Source organism: Mesocricetus auratus, unplaced genomic scaffold (assembly GCF_017639785.1).
Source record: "Mesocricetus auratus isolate SY011 unplaced genomic scaffold, BCM_Maur_2.0 Super-Scaffold_100004, whole genome shotgun sequence".
NCBI classification, from domain to species: domain Eukaryota; kingdom Metazoa; phylum Chordata; class Mammalia; order Rodentia; family Cricetidae; genus Mesocricetus; species Mesocricetus auratus.
In genome coordinates, this window is record NW_024429189.1 from 86,092,499 (window position 1) to 86,110,060 (window position 17,562).

Consider the following 17,562-nt stretch of genomic DNA (forward strand, 5'->3'; position numbering starts at 1 on the left):
AGTCTCACAGTTAAAAAGCTTAGATTTTATGGTGTCTTGTATCTTTTTTTTTTAAGATTTATTTTATGTGTGTTTTGTCTTCACGCACTTCTATGAACCTTGTACATACTTGGTACCTGCAGAGGTCAAAAGGTACCAGATCCCCTGGAATTTGAGTTATAGTTGGTTGTGAGACAAAATATATGTGTTGGGAACAGAACACAGCTCCTCAGCACAAGCAACAGGCATTCTGAACCACCTCTCCAGAGCCATCTCTCAATTTTTAAAAATGTGATAGTTGCTGGGTGTTGGTGGCGCACGCCTTTAATCCCAGCATTCAGGAGGCAGAGGCAGGTGGATCTCTGTGAGTTTGGGACCAGCATGGTCTACAAGAGCAAGTTCCAGGACATCCAAAGCCACAGAGAAACCCTGTCTTGAGGGGGGGGGAAAGAAGTGATAGTTAAGCATAAAGGTTTCTCTATTTCGAACTTCCTAAATAATCTATCAGATAGAAAGCAAGTTAGAGCCGGGCGTTGGTGGCGCACGCCTTTAATCCCAGCACTCGGGAGGCAGAGGCAGGCGGATCTCTGTGAGTTCGAGACCAGCCTGGACTACCAATCGAGTTCCAGGACAGCCTCCAAAGCCACAGAGAAACCCTGTCTCGAAAAACCAAAAAAAAAAAAAAAAAAAAAAAAAAAGAAAGCAAGTTAGACTTTAAACACTTGAGTTTTAAAGGACATGGTTGTGATATTAAAGAATTTTGATCTCATAGCAAAAGTAAGAAATAGTAAACTAATTTTTCTTTGTAATTAAATATTTGCACATGCTAAGTGAGAAACCTTTTTAAAAGAAGAAACATCACCCTCTGTTCACTGTGGCCATTCACAGTAGTAGTAGAAATACAATGAGACTCTGTTTATGACTGTGCCCTATGTAAGTGCATCCCTAACAATGGAATGCAGCCCACAACACCAGGTTCTAATCTCACTTCTACTACCCATTCACTACCCAGCCACACTACCTCTCCTTCTCCCCAGAAGTTGCTTCTTAGTGAATAATTCTTGTGCCTGTCTCATATGATCAATGGCTCTTACCATAAGACATTCACATGGCTCGCTCTGATCACAGAAATCTGGTGAAATGTTCTTTTAAAGAAGTTGTAGTTATTTACTTGTTTAGACTCTTACTACCTTCCGTAAGTAGAATGTAAATGACACAGAGAAGGACACTTGTCTACCTATAACAGTACTTGGCACATGGATGGACTCGAGATATTTGATGAACTACTCAAAAATTCACAAAAAGTAAATTGACATTCCTAACTATAAGGTAAGCCAATGAAGGAACTATCTAATCAATTTCTGCTCTTTCCTCAGTGTCTCATATTTAATAAAAATTACTACTACTAAGTTCTCTTCACTAAACAAATTCCAACAGTAAAAACCTGTCTCTGAAAACATCTGTCAATATGCCCGAATGGACTGGTAGCATCCCTTCTAACTGCTATTTGGACTGAACGTTAATGTTCTGAATGTTCTGTCTCATTTCTTACCTTTAGCCACTTTCTGCTTTTCTTCAACTTAGAGAAGTTATATAAATTCCCCTTGTCAGATTTTGATTCTGGATAAAGAAACATAAAGAATAAAAAAAAAAAATGAAAGGATGACTGCCCCCAAGAGAACTCAAGGTCCAGAGGAATCCCACTCCACACTGACCTGACTGAAGAACTCCATTCAGTGAGTACGGGTTCAATAATCCAGAATTGCTTGCTCCTGAAGTTTCACCAAGCAATGAATTTGGAGGTTCTTCTTTTACTTGTATTAAGGGATCCCCAGACTCTGGTAATAAGGGATTATTGTCATCCAGTCCATCTTCACTGTCATCACTATAAATTGAAGAATAGTAGGTCCATAATTAAAGATTATCCAACAAAGCATATTTGAGTCAAGTGTGGTGGCACATGCCTATAAGTCTAGCACCTGGTGAAAGCAGGAGGATCAGGAGTTCAAGGACATTTGAGACTAGTATGGGTTATATGAAATCCTATCTCAAATATATGTATACATACACGAACGTGTGTGTGTGTGTGTGTGTGTGTGTGTGTGTGTGTGTGTGTGTGTGTGTAATCTAGGTGGTAGGGCAAGACGATACACAGACCTTTAAAGCTGGTGCTTCAAGGGTAGAGAGAAATTTGTGAGTTCTAGGCCAGCCTGGGCTACATAGTGAGACCATGTCTCAAAAAAATTGATTGACTGATTAATTTAAGGTTATTATTATAAATGAACACTTAAAGAACAAAGTCTTTGAAAAAGTTGACTGCTTTATTTAAAAGAGAAATAGCAAAAATAAAAACCATACAAAAAGTTTAACTTTAAATTTTAGAGACAGTAATCAGAATGTAATAATACATTATTAGAGATAAAATAACAAACCTAGAGATATTCCTGTTGAAGATGGCCGATGTTTGTCGCAGAAAATGGTCCAACCGCAAGGCCCTCTCCAGGTACTGAAGATAGAGGGGCTTTGCCAGCTCACTGCAGCTGCCATCGTCCCCGGCACCCAACTCCGAGGCCATAGAACAAATTTGTCTTCATGCACGAGGACCTCCGACTGCACAGCTGCAGAATGAAGTTTAAAAGAAAGAAAAGGAAGAAAGAAAGAAAGATGAAAGGCTATTCCTCTTCCTTCTCCTGCCTGCTTGCCTTCTGTATAAAAAGAAATCAGGCTCTCTTGAACACAATACACTGAGACAACAGATTATAGAAAGTTCACTAGATACTGCCTTCTAGTGCAAAGGCAAAGTATAGAAACACTATCAACTGCAACACAATTTATAAAACACTTTTTCAAGCAATCCTTTGATACTCACCTTCCTGTTTCTCCTCCATTAATAATTACAAGAATGAATAACAACTCTCCAAGTGAGGTGCTGATTGTGTGCACCTTGCAGAATACATACAGTATTTGTTTTCAACATCACCTTTTTATACTTATATTCATTCACATGTATGAAGTATCCTATTTGTCAGGGAAATATATACATTATTGGAGTTTTCTTAAAAATTTCTCCTCAAACTCTCGTAGGTTTACCTGCCTCTACCTCCCCAGAGCTGGAATTAAAGGTATGCACCACCATGCCCAGCCATTTTTTTTTTTTAAAACAGGGGGCTCACAGATTAAGGAAATTCGTAAACTTCCCAAGTATGGAAAGACTCCAAGAAGGAATACCTTCTTCTAAAATTCTGTCAAATCTACTCCAATCTTAAAGTGAAGAGCTCTTCAAAGTTTATATTGACTTACACTGCCATTTCTAAGGATGGAAAACTATTGCTACATTGACAGTGCAATTAACCACTGACTGCCCTGTTCCAAGGCTCTCTATCATCCTGGTTATACTCTGACTATACTTCAGCTCCTCCTAACAGTCCCATGTCCATGTTAAGTCTATATATGTGCACATACATACATACATACATACTTAGACAAACCTACTAGTGTGAGGATTGTAATATATTCCAAGTCCATTACTAGCTCAGATTAGAGTTTTCTTGGACTGTGAGAGGTCCTTGGTTGGATACCCAGTATCAAAAACTTGAAAAATAAATCAGGCAGTGGTGGCTGAGGCAGGGACAGACAGATGTGAGTTTGAGGCCAGCCGGGTCTACACAGGGAGTTCTAGAACAGCCAGAGCTGTTACACAGAGAAACCTATGGGGGTGGGAGGGCGACTTGAAAAATAAAATGGCTGGAAAGACAGTTCAGCATTTAGAGCACTGGCTGCTCTTGCAGGGGATTCCGGTTCAGTTTCTAGCACCCATATGGAGGCTCACAACTGTCTGTAACTCCAGTTCCAGGGACCCAACACTCCCTTCTGGCATCTGTGTGTACTACATATATATATATATATATGGTACACACACACACACACACACACACACACACACACACACACACAAATTTCTTAATTAAAATAAATAAGCAAAACAAACTAGCTCATTTAATCTGTATAATAATAGAAACTCTGCTATGACACAGTAGTGCACATGTATATCCCAGAACATGAAGAGAGGTACAGGAAGGAGGATCTAAAGTTCAAGATCAAACTCAGGTACATAGCTAGTTTGATGTCACAGTGGAGGCTACATGAAACTGCCTTTTTCTCATATTCATTCCTAACAAAAAAAGTGTTACTCTCAGCCAGGTGGTGGCAGTGGGTAGTCAAGGGTAGATAGATCTGTCTAGGCCAGCCGGGTCTATAAATCATGTTCCAGGACAACCCAGACTACAGAGAAACCTTGTCTCCAAAAACAAAACAAAAAGTTACTCTCCTTTTAGTTTAAACAACTAAGCAATGAAATAGAATTTAGATCTCCTATCAGTGACTCTAAAGCCCCGGATCTTTACTATCAGCTGCTGCTACAAAACAGCAAAACAAGGAAGTCCCACCATTAGCTGACCTGTCTCCCAGTAATCTGATTTATGCCTTCTCCCTTCACAATCCAAAGCATCTAGGTTTGAACTGTAAACTGGTTACCTTATCCTGGTAAATAAAGTCACAAAGCTGTTGATTAAGAAGAGATAACTATGTACCACACACCAAATTAAGGAGCAAATACAAGGAGAAAAACTGTCTTGCCCTCAAAAGCAAAAGTAGGTAGAGCATTCAACCATGAGGACCAGAAACACTAAACTCGCCTAAGGGGTCTCTATAATACAGAAATAGTCTAGGAATTTAAGAAGTCAGTTCAACTCAAAGCATAGTGTTCCTGAGACCCAAAAGAAGAAAAAAAAAAAAAAGAGGAATACCTGCATTTTAGAAATGAACTTAAGAGTCGGGCGTTGGTGGCGCACGCCTTTAATCCCAGCACTCGGGAGGCAGAGGCAGGCGGATCTCTGTGAGTTCGAGGCCAGCCTGGTCTACAGATCGAGTTCCAGGACAGCCTCCAAAGCCACAGAGAAACCCTATCTCGAAAAACCAAAAAAAAAAAAAAAAAAAAAAAAAAAAAAAAGAACTGAAAAAATTCTGGTTAAAAAAGGCTGTCCCTTCCACAAATCCCTAAAGTATATTGTGATTATGGATTCTTAATCCTACCTTTTCTTCCTTAATGAAACTTGCATGCTATTTTTCAAAATGAAATATACCTAAGTGTACACAGGATATTGATTTTAGAATCCCTGCAAAATCCATAGCTATGGATGATCTCACATTAAAATGTCACATAATCTGTTTATGACCTTCATCTATTGTTTACTGTGAATCTCTCAGTTACTTATCTCATCACTGCAAATGTTACAAACATTTACACACTGTATTGTTTAAAAAGTATGTAACAAGAAAGTCTGCACATGACCTGACTTTTCTAAGTATTTTTTAATATGGATGAATCTTTAAAACCAACCTTGAGCATCAGGCAAGGCTGAAAGGAAAAGCACTTAAGAACAGCAGCATCTCAGCTGGGATGAAATTCAGGCGGTACCCTGCTGCCTTGCACACACAAATTCTCTTCAGTCCCCAGCACAGTACCATATGCCTCTAATCCCAGAGTCAGAAAAGTGCAAGGACGGGACTGGAGAGATGGCTCAGCAGTTATGAGCGCTGGCTGCTCTTCCAAAGGACCCGGGTTCAATTCCCAGCACCCACACTAAAGCTCACAACTGTCTGTAACTCCCATTCCAGGGGATCTGACACCTTCACATAGACATACATGCAGGTAAAACATCAATGTACATTAAAAAAAAAAGTGCAAGGCTATACTGAGTGACACAATGAATTCAAGGTCAGCCTGGGGCACATGGAAATCTGTCTCAAAAACCAGGACTTGCCAGATGTATCAGGTGGCTAAAAAAAAAAAAGAAACAAACAAACACACTTGCCACATGCCCGATGACTTGAGTTCAATCCACAGGATACACACACAGTAGACAGAACTTATTCACTCAAATTGTCTTCTGTCCTACACACACACACACACACACACACACACACACAAATAAATGCTAATTTTGTTTTAAATTAAAGAATGTCATTATTGAAAAAACAAACAAAAAAGGGCAGCAGCAATAAATCCAAATTAACAGGGTACATCAAAGAAGCACCATAACCACTGGGAAGAGACCCCAATAACCAACTCAGGAACTTGTTTTTTTATCACAATCACCTTACTTATAGGTATCTTATCTTAATTAGGTATATTTCCTGCATCAACTCTTTAATTGGTCATTTCTCCAAGCAGTCTTAGTTGCTGTTCTATTGTTACAAAATGACCAAGGTAACTTAAAAAAGAAAGCATTTAGTTGGTGCTTACAGTTTCAGAGGGTTAGTCCATGATCATCATGGCAGGGAGCATGGAGGAAAGCAGGCAGACTGCTAGAGCAGTAGCTGAGCCTGTATCTTGATCCACAGGCAGGTCTCACTCAAACACCACACAGACCTTTTTCATTTTATAAAAGACCTAGGTACTAGCTGGGTAGCAGTAGTGCACAATTTTAATTCCAGCACTAAAGAAGCAAAGACATGCAGATCTCTGAGTTCCAGGCCAGACTGGTCTACAGAGCGAGTTCTAGTACTAACTTTATAGACCAGGCTGGTCTCAAACTCAGAGATCTGCCTGCCTCTGCCTCCTGAGTGCTGGGATAAAGTCAAGTGCCATCACCAGCTGGCAAGAGTATGTATACTAATGTTTCCAAGTATTAATAATCAGTACTTACATATTAAGCTAAACTTGGGTTCATACTGAAATCCTCTTTGCCTTGCTTGCCTATAAATTCCCATTCAAAGCCAGGCATGGGGGCACACAACTTTAATCCCAGAGCCTGGAAGGTAGAGCAAGCCAATCAGAGTTCCAGGTCAGTCTGGTCTACAGACTGAGTTCTAGGACATCCAGAGCTACTCAGAGAAACCCTGTCTGGTGAGGGAGGAGGGAAGATTCCCATTTCAACATTGAGAAGCCTGTCTCAAATCACCCATATGGTTAATTGTCCAGCTGTAGTATGCATGCACATCAGTATCAGAACTGTTAACCTGTAGCCATATGGAATATGACTTTATAATTATAAGTGCCCCAGAATAGCTAGTAAATTTGAAGGATTATCAGCTCTTTTTATTTTATGTCATCTATTCAGAATATGTGTGTGTATACATGTTCATGGCATGAGTATGAAGGCCAGGGGACAACTTGCAGAGTTGGTTCTCTCCTTCCACCATGAGAGTCCCAAACTCAGATCATCAGCTTGGATCCCAGAGCCTTAACCTACAAAGCTAGCTCTCCAGCCACACACTATTATTGAAGTCCATCAAGCATTATTCATCTTCAAGCAATGCTAATTTTCAAAGTTCTTTTTTTTAAACAAATTTACCATTAACATTCTATTTTATTTTGGTCTGAAGATATAACCCAAGGCCTCATACAGGGTAGCTGAGTGTTTTATCACTTAGCCACAGGAGTTAAATTTCTTCATTACATGAAAACCCCACATTGCCTTCATCATTTTCTGGAAACTCTCTCTACTCAATGTGTTCTTTTTTGAACTATAATCACTGCAAACCATGCAAAAGTCTGAAAGTAAAACCTGGCAGTGGTGTATGCCTTTAATCCCAGTACTCAGGAGGCAGAGGCAGGCAGATCTCTGAGTTCAAGGCCAGCCTGGTCTAAAGAGGGGGTCCCAGGACAGCCATGGCTATACAGAGAAATGCTGTGTGAGTTGGGGGATACGGGTAGGGTGAAGTGGTGAACACAAACACACACACACAAAAACAGGAATGATAACTTACACCTGTAACCTCTGCCCTGGGAAGGTAGAAGTAGGAGGACCTAAAATTCATGGTCATCCTGTGCTACACAAGGCCAGTCTGGTCTACAAAGGACCCTATCAAAAAAAAAAAAAAAAAAAAAAAGGCAGGAAAGAAAAAAATGCCTGAGAGTAAAACTGTTGTTCCTTAAACTAGAAAATGTTTGGGCTATGTGTGCACATATGGTCATGAGTACTGAGGACTGAAGTAAGGGCAACTGAGCTGCACTTATAGACTACCACATTTTTATATCCCCCACCCCCTTTTCAAGATACGGTTTCCCTGTGCAATCCTAGAACTAGCTCTGTAGACCAGGCTGGCCTCAAACTCATAAAGGTCCAGCAGTCTCTGCCTCTCTAGAGCTAGGATCAAAGGCTTACACCATCACTGCTCAGCTCTTCCTTAAATTTTATTTACTATGCATGCACATGCCTCCATGAAGAGGAGAAAGCACAAGTTTTGGGAGTTAGTTCTCTCCTACTGTAGGTTTGGAGTTAGAACTCAAGCTGACAGACTTGCACAAGCACTTTGATCTGCTGGACCATCTCATTCATGGGTCTCAACTTTTTTTCATAGTCTTGGAAATTTTCGAGACAGGGTTTCTCTGTGTAATAGTCCTGGCTGAACTGGAACTCATTTAGTAGACCAGGCCAGCCTTGAATTCACAGGCATTCACCTGCCTCTGCCTCCTGAGTACTGGGATTAAAGGAGTGTACCACCACCACCCAGCTGGGAATTACTTTTATAGACCTTTCTGGTAACATACCTTAACATTCTGAAAGATAAACTCAACACACACACACACACACACACACACACACACACACACACACACACACACACAGGATTTTTGTCTTTTTGGTTTAAGACAGGGTTTCTCTGTAGCATTGGAGCCTATGCTGGCACTTGCTCTGTAGACCAGGCTGGCCTCGAACTCACAGAGATCTGCCTGCCTCTGCTTCCCAAGTGCTGGGATTAAAGTGTGATTAAAGTGTGAGCCACCAACGCCTGGCTATATATATTTTTTAATTCTACAGAAGTTTATTATCTATTTTTCTGTTTCCACACACAGACTTCTAAGATTTATCTGTGTTTTAATCTACTCAACAACTAAATTCTGAGCAGAAAAATTATTACATGCCAAACTGGAGGTAACTCACTTGTTCTTTAATAGGAAATATAGTAATGGTGGCACACCCCTTTAATCCTAGCACTCAGGAGGCAGAGGCAGGTAAATACCTGGGAGTTCAAGGCCAACCTGGTCTACAGAGTGAGTTCCAAAACAATCAAAGCTAGACAAAGTGATGGTGTATGCCTTTAATTCCAACTAAGGAGAGGCAAAAGTAGGAAGATCTCTGAGTTCAAGGCCAGCAAGGTCTATAGAGTTAATTCCAGGACAGCCAAAGCTTGTAACTCAATGAAACCCTGTCTTCAAAAAAAAAAAAAAAAAAAAAAAAAAGAAAGAAAGAAAGAAAAGAAAGGAAACCCCAGGAAGAGAGGGATTTATAGCAGTATTCTTCTAAAGATACATTCTAACCCTAAGTGTCTCAGAAATTCCAGACTGTATCAGTTGTTCCCTCTTACTACATAAGCCAAGAGCACCTCCTCCAGCAAAACTGAAACATTATAGCCATTGGTGTACTTATTTCCTAAAGGAAGACAAGAAATAACTAACGTTCACTAATGTGCTCAGTACTTAACACATGATTTAGTTTCAGAGGTATAAATTGTAACTTCCATTTTACAAATTAAAAGCTCAAATTTTCATAATGGCTGGGCTTGGTAGTGTGCACTTGTAATCTTAGTCTATAATCCCAAGAAGCACTCTTGAGGCATATGTGGGACACTCAGATTCCAAATCAACATAGGCTACAACATGAGGCTTGGTCACACATATTCAAAAGTAGTCACATAACTTGCTCGGTAAATGAGATTAAACTGAAGTCTTATTCTATTTCATTTTGCTTAGCTGGTTTTGTTCCTATGTCTGACTTTTTGTTGTTTTTGTGACAGTTTCTCTACTTAATGCTGCCTCTGCCTCCCCAGTCCTAGGATAAAGCTCACCATCATATGCAACAGGTTTTGTTACTGCATTTGGATTTTATTTTGTGTGGGCTTTTTTTTTTGTTTGTTTGTTTTTGCTGGGGTGGATAGAAATTTATTTTAATTTTTACAATGGTAAAACAACAATCTTATGTGTAATCTTCTATCCCAGAACTTCCATCCACCTGCCTTTTAAACAGTAAGGTGATGTCCATGCTGACATAGGAGCCCTTTCAGGATGACCTTTGTATAAAACTTGCACAGTGATTTTAATCAAGCTGACTCTTGACACCTTCATTTAAAAGGTCTCCACAATCTGAATCCAAGCAAGCCATCGAAATGAAATCATGCAACTAATAGTAAAAATGACCTTGAATGGAGGAGCCTCCTACTAAATCCCAAGTAATTAATATTGTGGTTTCTTTTAAGATTTATATTTATTTGTATGTGATTGCTTACATGTATGTCTGTATACCACATGTATGCCTGGTGCCTGTGGAGGCCAGAAGAGGGTGTCAGATCCCCTGGGACTAGAGTTACAGACAGTTGTGAGCTGCCATGTGGGTGCAGGGATTTGAACCTGAAACCTCTGCAAGTACAGCAAGTGCTCTTAACAGCTGATCCACCTCTCCAACCCCCATAACATAGATCTTAAAGCATGGTTTCACTATGCAGCCTTGGCTGGCCTTGAATTCATTTTGTAGTTCAAGCTGGCCTCCAACTCCAAGCAAACACTATCCCCCTACCCCTCACTACACCCCAGTTTCCCAGCAATTTGAATTACAAACACTTACTGTTAAACCCAGCTGTCAAACCCAAGTCTTTCAAGTAGAAAACCTTTTATTTATTTATTTTGGGCATGCTGGCCTTGAACTCACTATGATCTTGAAAGTTTGGTCCACCTGCTGTTATCTCCCAAAGCCTGAGATTACGGGTGTGTGACACCACACCCAGTTTATATGTGGCTATGGATCACATTCAGAATTTTATGGATGCTAGATAAGCGCTTTACCAACTAAGCTATATCACCAGACCCTATATATACACTACCAAGTTCTCTCTAAACTATTACTGGCTCTCAGTAGGGTATGACCTTGAATTCCTGCCAAGAGCTGGGATTACAGCCATGTGCCACCAAGCCAGTTTATGGAAATGTATTTTATAAAGAAACCTAAACTTTTCAGTGAGATTCTTACTGCTTTTTTGTTTGTTTTGAGGGTGGTGGCACATGTCTGTAATCCCACCTCTTCGTAGGTGGTAGCAGGACCAAGAATTCAAGATTAGCTTCCAATGACAGCCTAGCCTACAAGAGAACTTACTTCAAACAAACGAAAATGCTCTTTAGAATATTTCTGGGAATGAAAGAAGAGAACACTGCCACTTACTGGCCACCTGATTTTACTGAGTTTTATTTTATCATCTGTAAAACAGGGATAGAAACCAACCAAGCTTAGTGAAGACTGAAATAAAGTACTGATCATGTTAACTAGCTTATATGTTTATCCATTTATATAGCTCTTGCCTTTTGCTCCTGTTGCTTCACTGGCAATAGGTCCTAAGTGTGTGTGTTCTTACTTTTCCTTCTCCTAGAGCATACTTGATATTTGCTACCTTTGCATATAGTTTTTTGTTTTGTTTTGTTTTGTTTTTTTGGTTTTTCGAGACAGGGTTTCTCTGTATTGTTTTGGAGGCTGTCCTGGAACTCACTCTGTAGACCAGGCTGACCTCGAACTCACCAAGATCCACCTGCCTCTGCCTCCCGAGTGCTGGGATAAGGCGTGTGCCACCAACGTCCGGCTTGCATATAGTTTTACATCAAGACTAAATCTTTTTCTTTAGACTAAAAGGGAATTGTGGTGAGATATCCACCCCGCCTGCTCCTGTGGTACTGACCATGCCCAACATCATCTTTTTTCTTTCTTTCTTTTTTTTTTTTTTTTTTTGAGACAGGGTTTCTCTGTGTAGCCCTAGCTGTCCTGGAACTAGTTTTGTAGACCAGGCAGGCCTCAAGCTCAGATATCCACCTGCCTCTGTCTCCACACCCAGCTCATTTACTTAATTTTAGAGACAGGGTTGGAAATAACCCAAGCTGGTGGCCTTATATCAAGTAGTACCCAAGACTTTGTGCATCCTTCCAAACTACATCCCCAGCACTAACTGGTTCTTAAAAGGTTTTTTAGTAGCAATGCCTAAGCTTTTCTCATCTTCTGAATGCTAAACATCCAAATTCTGAGTCTTATCAATCAACTTTAAAACTTGACTTTGGAATACCAGATGGCTCAGTGGGTAGATGCGCTTACTGAACTCCCTATGTAGCCCAGGCTGACTTCAAGCTTAAACTTGATTCTCAGGGTTGGAGATATGGTTCAGCCATTAAGAGCACTGCCTGCATGGCAGCTTACAACTATCTGAAACTCCAATTCCAGGGGATCTGACACCCTCACACAGACATATATGCAGGCAAAACACCAATGCACAGGAAATAAATAAATCATTAAAAAAAAAACCTGCCGGCCGTTGGTGGAGCACGCCTTTAATCCCAGCACTCGGGAGGCAGAGACAGTCGGATCTCTTGTGAGTTCGAGGCCAGCCTGGTCTACAGAGCGAGTTGCAGGACAACATCCAAAACAACACAGAGAAACTCTGTCTCGAAAAACCTAAAACAAACAAAAAAACTTTGGAGGCCAGGTGGTGATGCACATGACTTTAATGCCAACATTCAGAAGGCAGAGACAAGTGGATCTCTGAGGCCAGTCTGGTCTACAAAATGAGTTCCAGGACCGCCAGGGCTATTACACAGAGAAACCCTGTCTCAAGAAAAACAAACAACAACAACAACAACAACAAAAAACTCTTTGGATTTTCTTGGCTTTAGGCTCCAATATATTGGGATTATGAGCATGCAATCACCAGTGTTTTTTGGGTTATTATTATTACTATTGTAGTGTTATTACTACTGTTACGGATCAAATCCAAGGCCCTGAGCATTCACTCTACTACTGAGATACACCCCAGCCCAGTCAGAGAATTTTTTTCTGGTTACATTTCCTATAAAAAAAAAAAAAGATATTAAACTCTAGCTTGAGAACTGGCAAGATGATTAATTAAATGGGTAAAGACAATTGCCTCCGAAATGGACTGAGTTTGACCTCTGGAACTCATATGCAGTGAGCATGACCCCTACAAGTCGTGCAAATTGTCCTTTGACTTCTGCATGTGTGATGTGGCATGTGCAAACAATCACTAAGTAAAAATTAATAAACACACACACACTAAACTTGAATTCTTCTCAAAATGTAGAACAGTGGTTCTCAAACTGTTGGTTACAACCCTTCAGGATAATCTAAGACCATTGAAAAACACAGATATTTACATTATGATTCCTAACTGTAGTAAAACTGGTTATGAAATAGCAATGACAATAATTTTAGGATTGGGGATCACCACAACATGAGGAACTGTATGAAAGGGTGGCAGGTTTGAAATGGTTAAGAACCACTGATGTAGAGGAAAGAACACAGTAAACTAAAACAATGGAATTTAATCTCTTAAAAACAAATTTTACATTAGAACATAAGTAGAAGTGAGGCATGGTGGTTCACACCTGGGACTGCTGAAAATTTGAGGCTGGCACAGTCAACACCATAAGTTCTAGACTATCTCAAGCTAAAAGTATGACATATTTCACCCCCCAAAAAACAACAAAATCTAAAGATATGCAGATTTTACTAGACACATACATGCATCATTTAATGACAAAGATACATTCTGAGAAATGTGAACTTGAGCTACTTCTGTTGTCATATAAGCATCATACAGTGGGCTTATATAAATCCAGTTGTATAAACTACTACACTCCTGAGCTATGTGGCAAAGGCATGGTCCTATATGTATGTAGTTCCCAAATCACTCATGATTGCACTGCATAATTCAGTATCCTGGGATCTGGTTCCAGTGCTCTCTCATACCAAAATCCACAGATGTTCAAAATGACATAACCCATACATATACATATACCATAAGTCACCATTAGGTTATGAATAAGTGTAACATGTAAGTATTACATGAATAGTTGTTTAGGGAATAGTAACAAGGGAAAAAAAATTCTGCTTTTGCAGGACAGACAAAACCACCATAGATCTAACTACCCAGCACAGAAGAGACAGATCAAAGTGAACAATGCTCAGATGAGAGTGAGGCAGAACAGGGTCTGTGAGAGAGGATGAGACAGCCCCTACACACTGTCATTAGCCTGCATTCACCATAATGCAGCCCAAAGCAAATCCAAGTTCTGCGCTTTGAAATTTTTTGAAGGTTTTAACCAAAGATTGGTTAAATACAAAGATGCAGAAGCCATTGCCAAGAAAAACCAACTTAACAATTTCAAATTGTTGTTTAATAGGAAGATGGAGCTTGTGAATTTCCAGCATTTAAAAAAAGAAAGAAAAAAAAAAAAAACAAGAAACCAAACAACAAAACTAACAAAACTGGACAGCTCATGCATGCCTTTATCAGGAGGCAGAGGCAAGAGGATTATGAGTTCAAGACTACCCTGGGCTAGTGAAAGCCTGACTCAAACAACTGGAACAAGGAGAGGAGGGCTTAATAGGAAAGAGCACTAACTGCTCTTGCACAGGTTCGGCTCCCAGCACCCACACAATGGCTCACAGCCACCTGTAACTCCAGTTCCAAAGGGTCCATACCTTCTTCTAATCGAACTCCATGGCTTCTGTATACACATGGGTACTTAAATACACTCAGGCTCACATACACATACATAAAATATCACTTAAAAAAAAGGAACAGCAATAAAAAAGCAGCAAAGCGTAATGTTATACCATATATGAACCTCGAAAATATGTTACATGAAAGCAGCTAGTAAAAAGTGGGTACATATATTAGCATCCTTTTATATAAAATGGGAAAGTCAAGAGTAGGCATATCTGCTGGACACAGTGTTGCACTCAGAAGGCTTAAGATGGGCAGATATCTGTGAGTTGTGGAGAGCTGAAGACCAGCTTGGTCTACAAAGTGAGTTGCAGGAGAGCTACAGACTCTAACCCTGTCTAAGAGAACCAGTCTCAAAAGAAAAACCAAACAAAAAAACAAATCTATAAGACAGAAGTAGATTGGTTGATAGGTATACAACTCTGCATATACTGAAAATTTCTGAACTGTGCCTATGTGTCTAATTAACTGCGATCATCTCTGAAAAAGGGTGGGGGGGCATGGACGTGTACAATCTCAGCACATTGAAGGCTGAGGCAGGAGGACCGCCAAGTTCCAGGCAACACCGGCCAAAAACAAAAACAAACATAAAAAACAAGAAAGACAAGACCGGAAGGAAGGGGAGGGGGCGGGAGGGAACAGAGAGGAGGGGGCGGGGAGAGGGGAGGGCACACGACTAAGACCCAAGGACCAGGGACCGGCATCACTACAAAGCCACAATGAAAATTAGGAACGTAAATCAACTTTAAAAACTAAGCTCATCACCAGCGATGTTTTAAAGAGTTCAACCTCAAAATTTCTTCCCCTATTCCTAACAAGTACAAAAACGTAAATCAAAGAATCCTGAGCACAGTTGGTTCTTAACTAAAATAGTTAAATGCCTTCTTCGGCTCTATCCAACTTCTAAACTGTAGGGGGCTTCCATCCTCCGTGATTACGGAAGTAGTACTTTTCAGCAGCAAGATCAAGAAGGAATTGTCAAAATAAGATGACACTTGCTTAGCCGCGATGCAAAAGCTTCAAAAACCCAGAAGGGACGTCACAGACACATTTCTAAGTCTGTGCACGTGTTAGCCTGTCCCTAACACCAACCAGCAACTTGCACCATTCACCCGTATCGCGGCTCGCTCCCTATAAACTGATACTTGTACTATCAAGCCCATAGATCTCATTCGTTTAAATTGACAGGTAGAACCCTCAGCCGGCTCCCAGTCCAGCCCCACAAGCCTCCGCCCTGCCCCTCCCCACCTCCAAACCCACACACGTGTTAGCACGACACCGCCCCACCGGGTCCCACGTGCACCTGGTCTAACACTCCCCACGTGTGGGTGCTCCACGGCCTTCCTCGGGTAGCTGAGGTCACCCATGACCCCAAGTCTCCAGAGGTAGGAGAGAAAAGCCGAGGCCCAGGTCTCTGAGGTCCCAACCCTATGGGGAGTGTCCACACCCATCCTCTCTACTAACCCCAACAAATCCAAGGGCCGGGGGCGACGGCCCCTTTAAGACGCGGCCCAGTCGTAGCCCGCAGAGAGGGGCGCATAGGGGCCTACACTACACCCCCTCCGTTCACCCGCCCACGTCTACTCAACCTCACCTCGGGCCGAGGGGCCCCGCCGCCGCGGCGGCGGCGGAGGGGGGGTGGGGTGCGGGCGGGGTCCGGAGGGGGGGGTCGCCCCGCCGACTGTGTAGCCGCGGTTCGCTCTCTGAGGCCGAGGGACGGTGACTGCGTTGGACGGGAACGCTCCTAGCTCGCTCCCTCGGCGGCTCCTGGGACCCCAAGATGGCGGCGGCGCTGAGGCGGCTGCGGGCGCTGGGCCGGCGGCGGCGGCGGCCACTTTCACTCACTGAGAGGAGCGGAGCAGGGACACGGGGAGCCATGGCGGGGGGGAGGAGAGGCGCCATAGCCAGGCCAGAACAATCGAGCAGCTACTCGGCTGGCTTACCCCCGCCCCGCCCACGCTCTCTGCTAGTCGCCAGCTCGTGTCCACCCACAGTGCCGCTAGGGTCGGCCTCGTGCAGCTTGTACCCCGCCGCTGCCGCCTGATGCCCCTCGCGGACCGAAGTTCTGGGGGAGACCCTCATCTATACTATCTGAGTGCAGATTGGTCGGGGCTGGGACTGGCGAAGATTGCCGAAAGGCGACGGGGAGGAGGAGGATGTCATCGCTGGAGTGAGCAAGCACATCTCGCGGGAGCAAATGTCGCGAGAGCTCAGCGGCCCAGCAACCGCCAAAGAAAGGTTACTTTTCCCGGAAGTAACGTCAATGGAACCCGCCCAAGATCCTAGGAATAACTTTGTACTTGCGGGCAGCCGGTGGGAGGGGCTACCTGACGCTCCCTCTGAAGTTCGCTCCAGGTAGTGGGCGGACCTTGAAGTCAGCTTGGGCTTACCCTTGTAGGTGCCAAGACAGTTGTTAGCCTTGGGGATGTCCCCAAGTCGTGTTCAGGAAGGCGTTGCCGACCCTTGGCTCAAAACTGTTGGCACAGAGGCGCTTGAACCTTCCATGCACTTTTCATTTCCCTAGCGGGGTGAGTCGCCACCACACGTGCGGCCGCAGAATTTGGGGGCGAGGGGAGATTGTATGTGATTTTGTTTAGTTGTTATTTGTCTGGGTTTGTTTTGACACAGAGTCTCGCTCTGTAGCCCAGGCTAACATCAAACTCAGGGAGAGTCTCCTGTCTCAGCCTCCCAAGTGCTGAGATTACAGTGTGCGCCACCATGACCAGCTCTCTTCCCATCTGTATTTGATAGATACTGGGTTTGGAGAAGTATAAAGAATTGTTGGTCTCCACCCTTTCGTTTTTGCAAGAATCGATTGTTGGATTAATATTGTCCGAACCGTGCATTGAGCGACTCCAATTTGGTTCAGTTCACATGCTTTGGAACTGAACTGTTTATAAAAAGAAAGACTGGTAAAAAAAGAAAATTTCTTAGCCGGGCGTTGCACGCCTTTAATCCCAGCACTTGGAAGGCAGAGGCAGGTGGATCTCTGTGAGTTCGAGGCCAGCCTGGTCTACAGAGCGA

At 42.4% G+C, this 17,562-nt stretch overlaps 1 protein-coding gene across 3 annotated transcripts in view; it reads right to left on the bottom strand.

The window, feature by feature from the left end:
- The window catches only part of Ino80 (INO80 complex ATPase subunit), a 99,642-nt gene extending 82,830 nt beyond the window's left edge, over window positions 1-16,812 (bottom strand). The window contains exons 1-4 of one of the 3 annotated variants that reach the window (XM_040746059.1): window positions 16,133-16,812; window positions 2,412-2,597; window positions 1,695-1,864; window positions 1,532-1,599 (exon numbers count right to left, since the gene is read on the bottom strand). In XM_040746059.1, the coding sequence (XP_040601993.1) occupies window positions 1,532-1,599; window positions 1,695-1,864; window positions 2,412-2,554 (381 nt within the window). In that variant the 5' untranslated portion in view covers window positions 2,555-2,597; window positions 16,133-16,812. Of the gene's footprint in view, window positions 1-1,531; window positions 1,600-1,694; window positions 1,865-2,411; window positions 2,598-16,132 lie in introns of those variants that run through there. The other 2 variants (XM_040746058.1, XM_040746060.1) reach the window with 2 other exon arrangements.
- Window positions 16,813-17,562: the final 750 nt, after the last annotated feature.